The sequence below is a fragment of the Colobus angolensis genome, unplaced genomic scaffold (assembly GCF_000951035.1).
Source record: "Colobus angolensis palliatus isolate OR3802 unplaced genomic scaffold, Cang.pa_1.0 Scaffold2, whole genome shotgun sequence".
In the NCBI taxonomy this organism is placed as follows: domain Eukaryota; kingdom Metazoa; phylum Chordata; class Mammalia; order Primates; family Cercopithecidae; genus Colobus; species Colobus angolensis.
Genome location: NW_012115154.1, coordinates 11,596,757 through 11,611,513, shown reverse-complemented (window position 1 = coordinate 11,611,513; position 14,757 = coordinate 11,596,757). Strand labels below are relative to the sequence as shown.

The 14,757-nt window shown below is 37.8% G+C and overlaps 1 protein-coding gene across 1 annotated transcript; it reads right to left on the bottom strand.

Annotated features, from left to right (window-relative positions):
* Window positions 1-623: 623 nt before the first annotated feature.
* Window positions 624-1,607, bottom strand: LOC105511244 (taste receptor type 2 member 39). Its single transcript, XM_011941354.1, has one exon. It carries the CDS (start codon window positions 1,605-1,607, stop codon window positions 624-626), a length of 984 nt encoding a protein of 327 aa, XP_011796744.1.
* Window positions 1,608-14,757: the final 13,150 nt, after the last annotated feature.

The window sequence follows — 14,757 nt, the reverse complement described above, 5'->3', positions numbered from 1 at the left end:
TTTATGCATTATTAATTTTGATAAATAGTTCCACATTATTTTGGTTATGTCTTTGAAAGATGGAGACAAAATGCATTTCAAACTTCTGCTCAGAAACCTTCCCAAGTAATCTAAATGTGTTTAAAAGGCAGGTGGAGGGAGAAACAGAGTTTTCAGGAACTCAAGTTTCAAAACATTCTTTTATTTTGGTGGTTATACAACCCTGCTGCACAGCAGAATCACCTGGAGAGCTTAGAAAATTGTGTAAGTTCTAACACTAGAAATTCTGACTTAATAGATCTGAGATTGGGTTTGAACATTGGTATTTTCAAAAATCAACCCTAGAGATTCTAATGTGTAGCCCAGTGTGTAGAATCACTGCTTTAAAGAGAGCAAGGGGAGGTAGAGGGCTCAGGTAAAGAATATGACAGTACCACTAAGATTGTACCCATGAAGCAAAAGAGAAATGATCAATCTCCTATATAAAAAGCCACATCAGGGGGAAAGGGTCAGATGAGGGTTGGAGAAGAAAAGAAGAGAGAAAAGAGATGTCTAGGTGAGGGAACAGCAGAGCTGGTTAGGTCAGGTCCTGTGGTCTTCTTGGGTGCTGGTCACAGAGTCCACTCTTTTGGGTAAAGATGAAGTCAAAGCTGAAGCCGCTTCCAGGCTCTTCTCAACCCAGGGTTATCCTTAATCAATAGAATTGAGTGGCTGGCAGGGTAGGCAGCCATGATGATCTGGCACAAAGTATTCCACAGACTGTTGATGTCAAACATGTTGGACAGGTAGATAAACAGAGCAACTGCATTGAAAATGTAGAGAATGAGAAAGTAGCTGGTAGCTTTGATGGCCCCAATGTGAGCCTCCATGCTAGGGTCCCTGGACCCTGTGGCATTGCTTCCCATGTGTAGGGTGTGTCTCTTGAGAGAGAGGATCAGCAGAATGGCTGCCAGGATGAACATGATCAGAGGAATCACAATCCCCAGGTTAAAGAAAAAAGCCAGACTGACCACACTGGTCTCAGAGAAGTATGTTTTCTCAGTGGAGTTGGAAGAGTGGATAGGGAAAGAATTGTCACAATACCCAGTGCAGATGTTGATGCAGAACATGCTGTGACTGAAGGAAATAAACACAGACAGCCATAGAAGCCAGGGTATCAATCCAGAAATTCTCCACCTCAGCTTGAGGAAAAGAGGGTAGGAGAAATTGGCAGTCTTCACAAAGTAGAAGAAACTGAGCCAGGCAGCAAACCACAGGCTACAAAAATTTAAGAATACAAAACTTATTTTGAATGCATAATATACAGCGTCTTCAGAATAAAAACTTAGGGAGGTTGAGCTGATGGTAATTTCTAACATCATGAGGCTCTGGAGAGCTATTCTGGATACACTCAGGAAAACCAGGATCCTGCCACTTGTGGAAACTGACTTATTTTGAACCCATTCAGCTGCATGTATAGCCGTGATGAACCCATTTGCAATGATACCAGTGAGGTATTCAGCAAGTAAAACTGCTAAAGTTAAGGTGATGAGAAATGGTGACAATTCACTTTCTGCAGGATCGCAGAGTTTAATCATCCTGAGCTGTTGCTTCTCTTTGGTGTCTGGAGGAAAACATCTCCCTAGCATTTGATGGGCAGATTCTTGATAACTCCCAGTATTCGTGTCACAGGAGGAAGCAGTTGATGCATCATTTCCAAATTCACTCTATTTGTTTATTTCAGAATTCTTAGCTCTACATCTAGAGATGCAAATATTGGAAGGATTTGGTTTCTAGTCCTCTCCCTATTTTTGAATATGTTGGTAGTAGTTCAATAATGAGGCCCAGGGAAGCACTTGAGTAGACTCTCTTGAAAAGCAGCCAACATGGTACTGAGGTCCGTGTTCTTTGGTAGCTTCCGTTAATTTGAACATTGATTGACTGAGTCATCATTTAACTTACTTTCACTTGTGACTGCAGAAAATGACTGAAAATAACTGCTACACACACACACTTCTTATTTTGTGCTAGGAAGTGTTCAAATTATTTATTTATAATGACTACATTTAAACCTCACAATAACCTTATGAGCATGTGCTTCTACTACCTCCATTTTGCAGATGAAGAAACTAAGGCATACAGACGTTAAATAACGTGGCCAACATCACACAACTAGAGCGTGAAAGAACTGGGATTCACACCCAAGTCACCTGGTCCCAGAGTTCCTTCTCTTATCCACCACATTATGCTGCCTAGACCTGTGGATTCTTTTGTGTGCCCAAGACTAAATGCAGGGTTGATTCCACTGTGACATTTTTTTCCTGGTAGCCTTTTATGTCCCTACCCCTCTAAAGAAAAATCAATAAAGCAAGAAGACACTGATTTTCAAGAGATAGGACTCTCTTTTCAAAGTAAATTACTTGAGAGGTAATAAATTTAATTATACGTAAAAGATCATACACACACAGACACAAACACACATTCACCTTTCATTTTAAGCAAAACTAGGAAAGTAAGAGTTGAAGGTAAAACTCCCTAGTTCCTAACAAGGTAAGCATAGGGTGCTGAGAGTAAAAGCAATGCCCCAATTCATCCAATTTTGGAATATTAGAACCAAAAGAAAGGAAAAAAGAATCACTTTTATCTTAAGGAAGTTTTTTCTGATTTTAAAATGTAAGCATAGGATACATAATGCTAAAATGAACTTTTCATTTCAGAGTAAATTAATTTTTATGAATGTATATAACTTTAAAATAATGATGAAGTAATTTTCATAAAGAGAAGGTTGGTGGGTGAGAAGTCTCAGAAAATCTTTATAACATTTGGTTTTTACTTAAAGCTTTTTAAAAACAAGGCAAGAACTCATAAACGTTTTCTGGCTTGATTAATGATTTTAGATGAGTTGTTATGAATTTTACCATCTCATTTGAAAATCTCTATTCCTGAACAAATATTTCCCTTGAATACAGTGTAATAGACAACTGCTTCTCTCTGCTTGTTTCTACTCATTTGCATGAGTAGGCCTAGAGTATCTCAGGACCTCCAGTTTGGTTTTAAAGAGGATTTTTCATGCCACTGGCTTTCCCCTACTTTTGCTGATCCAGGCTTCCAAGAGTGGGAGGAGAAACAGGACATGGTCCCTTCAGAGGCTGTTGCGTCTTTCCTCATTTGATTTGCTTATCCATGTATCCCACTCGGAGCTCCTAGCCCATGCCGGACACCCAGGAGGCAGCACATAGATACTTGCTGGGTTGATGTATAGCCTTAGCGAAGACCTTCAGCTCAGAGGAGCTCTTTATGAGGGACATGAGGGGGAATGGCAGTTTCACATCTCCTCAAATTTGAAAATCTGCAGGTCCTATGCCTAAATCGAGTGTCAGAGCATAAACAGCAAGGCTGAGGGAGAACACAGCAGACTGTGAAGAACATCTGTGTAAGAAACACTGGTCGGTGACAGAGAGGACAAATGAAGGGGAAGCAGAAGGGGAAGCAGACAAATGAAGAGCAGCAGGATGAGAAAGAGCTCAGACAGGGTCTGGCTTCACAGTGTAGGGTGCTGCAGAGGCTGTGGGCAGCAGCTGGGGCCACAGACATCACCAAAGGCGTTTCAGAAGACGCTCTGCTTGCCATAGCTTATGAAAGAGGTGCTTCCTGCAATGGAAAGAGTTTTGTTCATGGAAATTTCCAGGGGCAATCTGAGGGGGGATGAAATAACCTTTCTGGGTGAAAAGATGATCTTCTTAAAGTAACACTGTTGGACTAGTTCCTAAATGGCACCTTCAGTTTCCTAAATATATCTTGGATGTATTCAACTCCTATTTCTAATATTAGGTTGGTGCAAAAGTAATTGTGGTTTTTGTCATTACTTTAAAAAAAGGCAAAAGCCACAGTTGTTTTTGCATCAACCTAATAGTTAAGGAAAGCTCATGAAGAAAACTCTGATCCATTAAGGACATAGGGAATAGTTTTTAAAAGTCTAGTTTATTTGGCTATATTTTTAACTTATTATTGTGAAATAACTTTTGACATAGAGATGAGTTGTAAAGATAGTACAGACAATTCCCATATACCCTTCACCCAGCTTCCACTAATGCTTACATCTTACATAATCATGGTACAATGATCAAACGTAGGAAATTGGCATTGTTACAATACGATCAGCTCAATTTTTGGCTTCATTTGGACTTTTCCAGTTTTTCCACTAACGTCCTTTTTTTCTGTTTCGAGACCCAGTCCAGAATACCACGTTGCAATTCATCGTTGTTTCTTTCATCTCTTCCAATTCAAAACAAATTCTTGGTCTTTCCTTTTCTTTTATGACCTTGACAGTTTTGAAGAGTCCTGGTCAGGTATTTTGCAATGTATTCTTTGATTTGGGTTTGTCTTTGTTTTCTCATAATTATACTGGGTTAATGGATTTTGGGGAGGAATACCACAGAGATGATGTGCCCCTCTGACTGCAGGGACCCATGATGTCAGTGACTTTTACTGGTGATGTTAACGTGATCACTTAGTTAAGTTGGTATCTGACTAGTCTCTCTACGATAAAGTTACTCTTTTTTTCCTTTTTAGCTCTATCAATTAGAAGTAAGTCACTTGAGTCTGGCCCACACTCAAGGGGAAATGAATCAGACTTCACCTCCCAGAGGAGAACTCTTGAAGAATTTGTGGACATTATTTTAAAAACCAACACAGAAATATTCTGTAGGAGATACTTTGAAGCTATGCAAATATCTTCTTTTTCCTAAAACTCTGATCCACTAATTTGAGTATTCATGAGGGCATGCTGCCTGCAGCAATTAACATTACTGTGGCATTACACTTTTTTGTTTTCCTCTTTCCTTTCACCTTTATTAATTAGAATTCTTCTTTAGGAAAGAATTGTTCCTCCTCTCCCACTTATTTACTTCATCAAACATTTATTTGTATTCCTGTGCACTCATGGATTTTTATTTTATATTTTGCATTTCTGTCACACTTCAATACTATTGTTATTTTTTGCTCAATCTGCTCAAGCTTTGGCAATTGGGAACTCTTTCAGATTGGTTCTTATGTCTTTTAAATATGGCTTTTTTTTTTTTTTTTTTTGAGACGGAGTTTTGCTCTGTTGCCCAGGCTGGAGTGCAGTAGCACGATCTGATCTCCACTCACTGCAAGCTCCGCCTCCTGGGTTCATGCCATTCTGCTGCTTCAGCCTCCCGAGTAGCTGGGACTACAGGCACCCACCACCATACCTGGCTAATTTTTTATATTTTTAGTAGAGATGGGGTTTCACTACGTTAGCCAGGATGATCTCGATCCCCTGACCTCCTGATCCACCCACCTTGGCCTCCCAAAGTGCTGGGATTACAGGCATGAGCCACCACGCCCAGCCCATTTTTTTTTTTTTTTTTTAAAAACTTCCTAACTTTGTGGCATCATGGGATGTTCCAAACTCATATTTTTCCCACCCCAACACTGGAATTAACCATTTATTCAAGGAGTCTTAATTCTTTTATTGGAGAATGGCATTTACATACCAAGATCTAGGTATTTAACTTTGTAAGAAATAGCCAAACTATTTTCTAAAGTAGTTATACTATTATCAGCAATGTATGAGAGTTTTCCAGTTGCTTCACATCTTTACCAGCATTTGGTATTGTCAAGTATTTTTAAAAATGTTAGTCATTTAAAATGTGTGGCAGTATTTCTTTGTGATTTTAATTTGCAATTCCCTAATGGCTAGTGATGTTGAGCATCTGTTCATATTCTTATTGTGATGGTTAATACTGAGTGTCAACTTGATTGGATTGAAGGATACAAAGTATTGATTCTGGGTGTGTCTGTGAGGGTGTTGCCAAAGGAGATTAATATTTGAGTCAGTGGGCTGGGTAAGGCAGACCCACCCTTAATCTGGTGGGCACCATCTAATCAGCTGCCAGCAAATATAAAGCAGGCAGAAAAATGTGAAAAGGAGAGACTGGCCTAGCCTCTATCTTTCTCCCATGCTGGATGCTTCCTGCCCTCAAACATCGGACTCCAAGTTCTTCAGTTTTGGAACTCGGACTGGCTCTCCTTGCTTGTCAGCCTGCAGACGGCCTATGTGGATCCTTGTGATGGTGTAAATATATATTCCATTAGTTCTGTAGAGAACCCTGACTAATACACTTACTGAACATCAGTATGTCTTTGTTTTTCAGAATTTTGCCTATTAAAAAATGAGTTGTTAAATTCCTTATATAGTCTAATTACAAGTCCCTTGTCAGCTATGTGCTTTGCAAATATTTTCCCCCAGTCCATGACTTATCCTTTCAATATCTTAATGGTTTTTACAGAATACAAGTTTTAAATTTTGGTAAAATTCAATTTATCAATTTTTCTTCTATGTATTGCGCTTTTGGTGTTTGGTCATAAAACTGTGCCAGACCCAAAGCTATACATATTTTCTCTTGTGTTTTCTTTGAGATGTTTATAATTTTAGCTTTCATATTTATGCTGATGATCTACTTTGTAGAAAGTAAAAAGTTTCCTCTTCAAAGTTTCCCTTCTTGTTTAAAGAACAAATCATAAGTGTTAATAGTTTCTTTTAAAGACTAACTTCCTTCAACTCTCCTTACTTTGTGCTAATAACTCTTTGTTAAGCCCTATTCTATGTAGCTGTTAGACATGCTCACAGGCATGTAGTACGTTCTATGTCCTTGTACTTTAACCAAGATGTCTGTGCTAGACTTGCTCACAGGCATGTCCCAGCTCGCAGCCTGTGCCCCTCTTTTATTTGGTAATGTTATTACTTTTCTAAGTCTTTTCATAAGCAACTTCCTCTTTTCCTTTGTTCTCTATTGCCTTTACCTATTTAGGAAAGTTTTAAATTATTAGCCAGTTGTGTTCAGTTTGGATTGTGAGGTCTGGCTCCAGCTAATGGAGACATGACACAGTAGCAGGGACAAGCTGCATAAGGGATAAAAATTGCTTCCCTCCTTTGTTCAGGTGTGCTCCTGCCATTGTTTCATCTGCAAGGAGCACCGCTTCTGCAGAAAGTAAAATTGCCTTGCTGAGAAAACGTTTTATCTGAATACTAATTTTTTCCTTATGGTACTAAGGAACAAGCATTCTGTTTCTAAACAAACGTTTTACTTATAACATGCTTAGAATTAATTTTTGTGTAAGGTATGAGGAATGTGTCCAGATTGGGTGTTTTTAATTTTTGGTATATGAATATACAGTTGTTCCACACCATTTGTTGTCAAAAGCATCCTTTCTCCATTGAATTGACTTGCAACTCTTATAAAAAATCAGTGGACTATATTTGTGTGGGTCTATTTCTTCACTGTCTCTTCTGTTCTATCTATCTATCTATCTATCTATCTATCTATCTATCTATCTATCTATCTATCTATCTATCTTTCTATCTGTCTATCCATCTATCTTCTATCTACCCTTTTGTAAAAAACATACTGTTTAATTATTGTAACTTTATAATAAGCCTTGAAGTCTGACACTGTGAATCCTCAAACTTTATTCATGCTTTTCAGAGTTGTTTTGCTGTAAGTGGAGTCTCTGGAAAAATGTTTGAGCAAATTCTTTTCAGCAGTAACTTTGGTTAATTTTAAGATTGTTTTTCTTTAACTTTCTGCAGTTTTTCTACCACGAATGCAGTTTGGATTTTATTACTATTACTATTATTATTATTATTATTTAATATGTCTTGCTTGGCATTCAGAAAGGACTCTAGATATAACATTTTATATATTTTTTAATTGAAAAACTTTCAGCAATTTTTATTATTATTATTATTTTTGAGATGGAGTCTTGCTCTGTCACCCAGGCTGGAGTGCAGTGGCACGACCTTGGCTCACTGCAACCTCTGCCTCCTGGGTTCAAGTGTTCTCCTGCCTCCTGGGTTCAAGTGTTCTCCTGCCTCAGCCTCCTGAGTAGCTGGGATTACAGGCATGCACCACCATGCCTGGCTACTTTTTGTATTTTTAGTAGAGACTTGGTTTCACCATGTTGGCCAGACTGGTCTCAAACTCCTGACCTCAGGCCATCCACCTGCTTCAGCCTCCCAAGTGCTAGGATTACAGGTGTGAGCCACAGTGTCTGGCCCAGCAATTACATCTTTACATACTGCTTCTCAGACTTTTCTTCCATTCTCTTTACCTGGAATTACAATTAGACTCAGTTTTTCTTAACTGTTTTTGCAAGTTTTTAATGTTTTTGACTCTGTATTTTATATTCTGAAGGCAACTATGTAATTTACCATGTGTGAAAAGGGTGCAACAATAATTAAAAGTATATAATTACTTAAAATACAAATTTATTGGCTCAAATTACTTTTATTATTTGTTGGTAGTCTGATAAAATAGATCTATTCTAAAAGTATTTTATGAAATCTTTCTAAAAACCACATATCCTGCTTTCTAAAGCAAAATAAAAAGTATTTCTTTGTATTACCTGAACATTAAAAATAATATAAGCAGACAGACAATTTTTTGTTACATATTAATTTATTTTTTAATTTTAATTTTAATTTAATTTAATTTTTTAGACAGGGTTTTGCTCTGTGCCCAGGCTGAAGTGCAGTGGCATGATCTCAGCTCACTACAACCACCACCTCTTGGGCTCAAGCAGCCCTCCCACCTCAGCCCCGTAGCTGGCACTACAGGCATGCACCATCGTGCCTGGCTAACTTTTGTATTTTTTATAGGAATGAGGTCTCACTATGTTATTCAGGCTGGTCTCAAACTCCTGGGCTCAAGTGATCTTCCTGCCTTGGCCTCCCAAAGTGCTGGGATTACAAGGAATAAGCCACCATGCCTGGCCTTTATTGATGTACTTTAATGAGCTTTTTAGTTATATTTATTTCTGATACCATGTCATTGATATTTTTTCTGAATAATGTATTTTTTAAAATACCTGTTTTGATTGCTCCTATTTTTGTGAAATTGCCTACAGTATTCTTTTAAGTTGCATTTTATGGTTAACACATTTGAAATTATTGACACTTCAATGAACTCTTCTCTGATGATTGAGAAAATAGTCCTTTATAGGTTGAGATAACTAGTGTGTGTGAAGTAAGTTCTGCTACATGGAGGCTGTTCTCAATTGTAACTTTTAAAAACTGAATTATGTAAATATTTTAGCTTCCATTCAGAAAACCTTTCTTTAAAATATTTTGTGACAAAAATAGTCAGGTAAATTTTCTCTATTTATGATTCTTTTAAAGGTTTCACCAAATCTAAATCATACAAAATTCTAGTCTTCAATTTCACTTTATTATAATACAGGATATCTATTTATCTAATCAAGAATAATAACTACACCAAAATATTCCTTTCTAGAAAATGAGATATTCTAGCATAATTTTTAAATTTTGAAATTATATCTTCTCCATCACTGAGCATACATGACTTAATTTGTTTAGTTTCTTTACTGCTTTTGTAGGGATAAATGTCAATACTCAGTGTCTTACTATTTGTAACTTGTGTTTCAATCATTGTGATTTTCTCAAAGCTTTAAAAGCTGAACCATTTTTTTGTTGCATTTGTTTAATACTTTGATTATGTATTTCCCTCTAATTTTCCACAAAAGCAATCAAAATTTAGAGAACTTGTTTACCAAAACATTCAATATAGTTGTAGGAAATTTTGGTTCATATACAAAGTACTTCTTCGAAGACTCAAACATATGTAAAGAATGATTGATGAGAGGGAACAAAAAGAGAGAACAAGCATATTGCTATGCTGAAGTATTTGTAGTATTCAAGATGAGATTCATCATACAAGTTTAGTAGGTCAGTTATTCTGCCAACATAAAAAACTTTGCAAAGTTTATCAATTATAGCTTCTGTTTTGATTGATAAAGTATCTCTGATTACTTGAATTTTTTAATTATGTTTGTACTTCAGAAAATTTCAATTGTCTTCATATTTCACAGATGTTTTAATTTAGTAAGACCCTAAGCCTTTACTGTGACACTGTGCTCCACTAAAATTTGTGTTTATGTTTTTAACTGCAAAACAAATAATTTAAAATTTTGCCTTTTTAAATGAGTTTCAGTAGCACATACTGAAAGGTCAGATATTTCATCTTCAACAGAAATAACTTTTTTTTTTTTTTTGAGACAGAGTCTCACTCTGTCACCCAGGCTGGAGTGCAGCGGCGCAAATCTTGGCTCACTGCAACCTTTGCCACCCAGGTTCAAGCAATTCTCCTGCCTCAGCCTTCTGAGAAGCTAGGATTACAGGCGTGCACCACCATGCCCAGCTAATTTTTGTATTTTTAGTAAAGGTGGGATTTCACCATGTTGGTGAGGCTGGTCTCGAACTCTTGACCTCAGGTGATCCACCCATCTTGGCCTCCCAAAGTGCTGGGATTACAGGCGTGAGCAACCTCCCGGCCAGAAAGAACTTTTAAAAGCTTTACTTTTATTTCATGAATGGGATGAACACAATCTAACCTCTTTTTGAATTAACTAATTTTTCGATTTGAAAGACTGGTAAAATTGATACAAAACTGATGTCATGTAATTGGGAATTTTTTCTTCTACAGATGGATTCAACATATTATTAGCTTTCAATTCCTTTTTTGTACATGCACAGAAAAACCTTGGAATTGAAAATGTATACTTGGGAATTATACTTCTTTCTTTCCCATTTAGAAGTCTTTTATTTCTTGCCTAATGGCTCTGGCTAGGACTTTCAATATTACGTTTAACTGAAGTGGTGAAAGTGTGCATCTTTGTCTTGTTCCTGATCTTAGAGAGCAAAATTTTAGTTTTTAATCTTGAGGATGATGTTAGCTGTGGGCTTGCCATATACGGACTTTATTATGTTGAGGGACATTCCTTCTGTATCTAGTTTGTTGAGACTTTTTTTTTAATGAAAAAGTGTTGAAATTTGTCAATCTTTCTTTACTGCGTCTATTGCGAGGCTTGTGTGATTTTTGTCCTTTATCCTGTCAAGTGGTATATGACATTTATTGATTTGCATTTGCAAAACCATCCTGGCATCTCAGGGATAAAGCTGACTTGGTCAGGATGTCAGGTTCTTCTAATGGGCTGTTTAATTCTGTTTATAATATTTTGTTCAGAATTTTAAATTTATTTTCACAGGGATATTGGCTTGTCATTTTCTTTGCTTGTAGTGTCTTTGTCTGGCTTTGATATAAAGGTGATGTTGGGCTCATAAAATAATTTGGAAGTTTTCCTTTTTACATTGTTTTGGAAGAGTTTGAAAAAGTTTGGGATTAATTCTTTAAGTGTTTGGCAGAATTTACTAGTGAAGCCGTCTGGTCCTGAAATCTTTTTTTTGTTTGGAAATTTCTTTGTTTGGAGATGTGGCACACATCTGTAGTTTCTGTCACTCGGGAAGCTGAGGCAGGAGGATCCCTTGAGCCCAGGAGTTCAAGGTTACAGTGAGCTGATCTTTTAACTTTGATTTTTTTAGAGACAGGATCTCACCATGTTGTCTAGGCTGATTTGGAACTCCTGACCTCGAGCCATTCTGACATCTTGGCCTCCCAAAGTGCTGGGATTACAGGTATGAGCCACCACGCCTGACCTAGTTGGGAGGCTTCTGATTACTAATTCAGTCTCCTTACTTGTTACTGTTCTCTTCAGATTTTCTGTTTTTCATGATTCATTCTTGATAGGCTGCATGCCTCTAGGAATTTATTTCTTCTCATTTATCTAATTTGTTGGTGTTTAATGTTCATAAGAATCTCTTAAATGTCCTTTTCATTTCTGTAGCATCAGTTGTAACGTTTCATCTTTCATTTCCAGTTTTATTTATTTGATTCTTCCCTCTTTATTTCTTACTTAGTTTAGATAGCAGTATTGGACCAAAATGAAAGCTCACACTCTACTGAAAGATATAAATCAAATGCATCTTCTGCAGATATACATTGATGTCATTTTAGGCATAGTCTTTTTAAAGTGGCAACTAATTTTTCAAGTCAATGCTGAGGCTCCCACAGCAAATTTGGTCTAGGGCTTTCAAGTAGTCAGTGATGTTATTATAGCCATTATGATAGATGGCAAATGGCAACAAACATATTGTGCAAGTTACATGTTCATCATCAACTTCCTTGAAAAATGAAAATTCAGTAATTAATTTTCATTATCATACATTTTGTTTTCTTGAGCTCATTATGCCAAAAGCTTGATTGAAAAAAATGTCAAATAATAAAATAAGTAGATGTAGATATTTACACCTTACAAAAAATGACAAATTATCATCACAGGAACATTCAGACCTCTCTTTATATGTTCTATAACAGGACTGCTCAGCCTCTATTTCCTACTCACTTTCCTGTACAGTTAAGCTATAATTTCTCACCTTTTCCCACTGTTCTCATCAACTAGTGATCTGAAGTTTTCATAAATTTCTCAGGTCACAGCAAGAGCCTTGGCACGGCTGGTGAGTGGGGCGGGCCCGCCTTGGCAGCAACATTGTTTACTTTCGCATTACTATCTATGGCTGGAGAGAGAGGGCTGTCCTGAGCCACTTGCTTAGGAGTGCACTTTATTTTTGCAGCAATTTCCCTGGATAGCATCCTTCAAAACGAGGTATTAGCGTCCTTCTATTTACAGAAACTATAGGGAACACCAGCTGGGTTTTTAGGGGAGTAGCTCATATATTACTAGAGAAGACCGTCGTAGAAGTTGGAGTACAAAATGAAACTGCCAAATTCATCCTGTCATATTTTAACGTAGCAGACTAGAAATTAAAAATAGGGCACAAATGCTAAATCTAGAGAGGGCACTGGAGCGAAAGGCATAGACTAATATGCTTGTGGGAAATTTCTCTAGCTCTAGCAAAATTCTTTAACATCATATTCTAATTTACAACTATTATTGGGTCCATTTCACAGTTTATTCCTTTTATTTGTGTCTTTAAAAACTTCAGTGAATATATTTTTCCTTTGCAAAATTTCTAATTGGTTACTTTTCCTATTTACTTCTTTTTGTTTTATTTCTGCCCCTTTAAAAACATTTCTGCCCTTTTAAGATTAGACCATTAGTTAAACATTAGCCCAGCATTAGATTTCTATGTTGTGTCTTACGGTTTGGGTCTGGTGTTTCATCTTGAACCAGGGAGTCTCTCCTTTCTCCATAGTCACCCTCCCTGTCTAGCAGTTTCACCGTGTTTCAGTCCCTTCTTCCTGGTGCTGTGGTTTCCCAGTGAAGAGCCAAGATTCTTGCCTGGGGCTAATATTGTTGGTATTGCAGATACTTAGTTTCTATGAGTTGCAGCTCTTTCAGGTGTGTACATTTCTGGTAAACACTTGACTCCTGGTTATATGTAGTTTTCCTTCAAAATGGTGTCTTTTCCTCTCACTACATTTCTATTTTTTTTTTTTTTTTTGAGAGGGAGTCTCGCTGTCACCCAGGCTGGTGTGCAGTGGCATGATCATGGCTCACTGCAAGCTCTGCCTCCCAGGTTCATGCCATGCTCCTGTCTCAGCCTCCTGAGTAGCTGGGACTACAGGTGCCTGCCACCACACCTGGCTAATTTTTTGTATTTTTAGTAGAGACGGGGTTTCACAGTGTTAGCCAGGATGAACTCGATCTCCTAACCTCGTGATCCGCCCGCTTCGGCCTCCCAGAGTGCTGGGATTACAGGCGTGAGCCACACTGCACCCGGCCTACCTCTCACTACTTTTCTGACCCTAACACGAGACTAGAATTTTAATGAGTTTTACAAAATTTTGATTTTCCTGCTAAAGACCATAAAAATGTGTCCTTAGCTGAAATGCCTACACCAAAAGAAACATATCAAATGTCTTGTAACCATTTATTGCCACTGATATCTGATTCAATGCAATTGTTTTCTTTTTCTTTCCTTCCTGTAGGAGTTGCTGTTGGGGCTCCACTGTCTTTCCTTAGTAACTATCATTCTTGAATATGGTGAAACTTATTTTAGTTTGTGTTCCTCCAGGGACAGACTTTAAGACCAAGATTTGACTAGAAATATTTTTTAGTTTTTAATTTTTTTAATACTCAGACAATATAAGGTTTTAAAAAATAAAGGTACAGTATTAGGCCAGTTACCACAGTGGAACACTGAAGCTTCATCCTGAGAGGAATGTCTGGCAAGTGCTTTGAAACATGTGACTCATACTTCTCACATCTCACAGGCAGAAAAGCGTGGGTTCTCCATGCCAATTTTCCCGTCACTGGTTGAGGGTTGCTCTTCAGGGTTTTTAGTGACCCCATCCCCACTTACCCCTTAAGTCTTCAGTGTGTGGGCAAAATGACCTTTCCTATCTCTGGTAGAAGTCCACTAGCACAGAGAGGCAGATATGGCAGGTTGAAATTGCTCAGAGGGCACAGGAATGGTAGGGTTTGAGGGATGAACAAGGCACTAACGATAGCTCCAACGGCTTCTTACTGTACACACCTACAACTCCAACCTTGGGGAATCTCTTGGAGTGCAAGACCATACTTCTACTCTTTGTTTCTGTGAGACTGACTATTTTAGTTACCTCCTGTAAGTGGAATCTTGCAGTATTTGTACTTCTATGCCCGGCTTATTTCATTTAGCAACATATTCTCCTGGTTACAGGTTCATTCATATTTTTTTGTTTTTGTTTTTGTTTTTGTTTTTTGGAGATGGAGTCTCACTCTGTCACCCAGGCTGGAGTGCACTGGCTCAATAGTGGCTCACTGCAACTTCCACCTCCCAGGTTCAAGCAATTCTCCTGCTTCAGCCTCCTGAGTAGCTGGGATTACAGGTGTGCACCACCACGCCTGGCTAATTTTTTGTGCTTTTAGTAGAGACAAGGTCTCACCATATTGGCCAGCCTGGTCTTGAACTCCCAA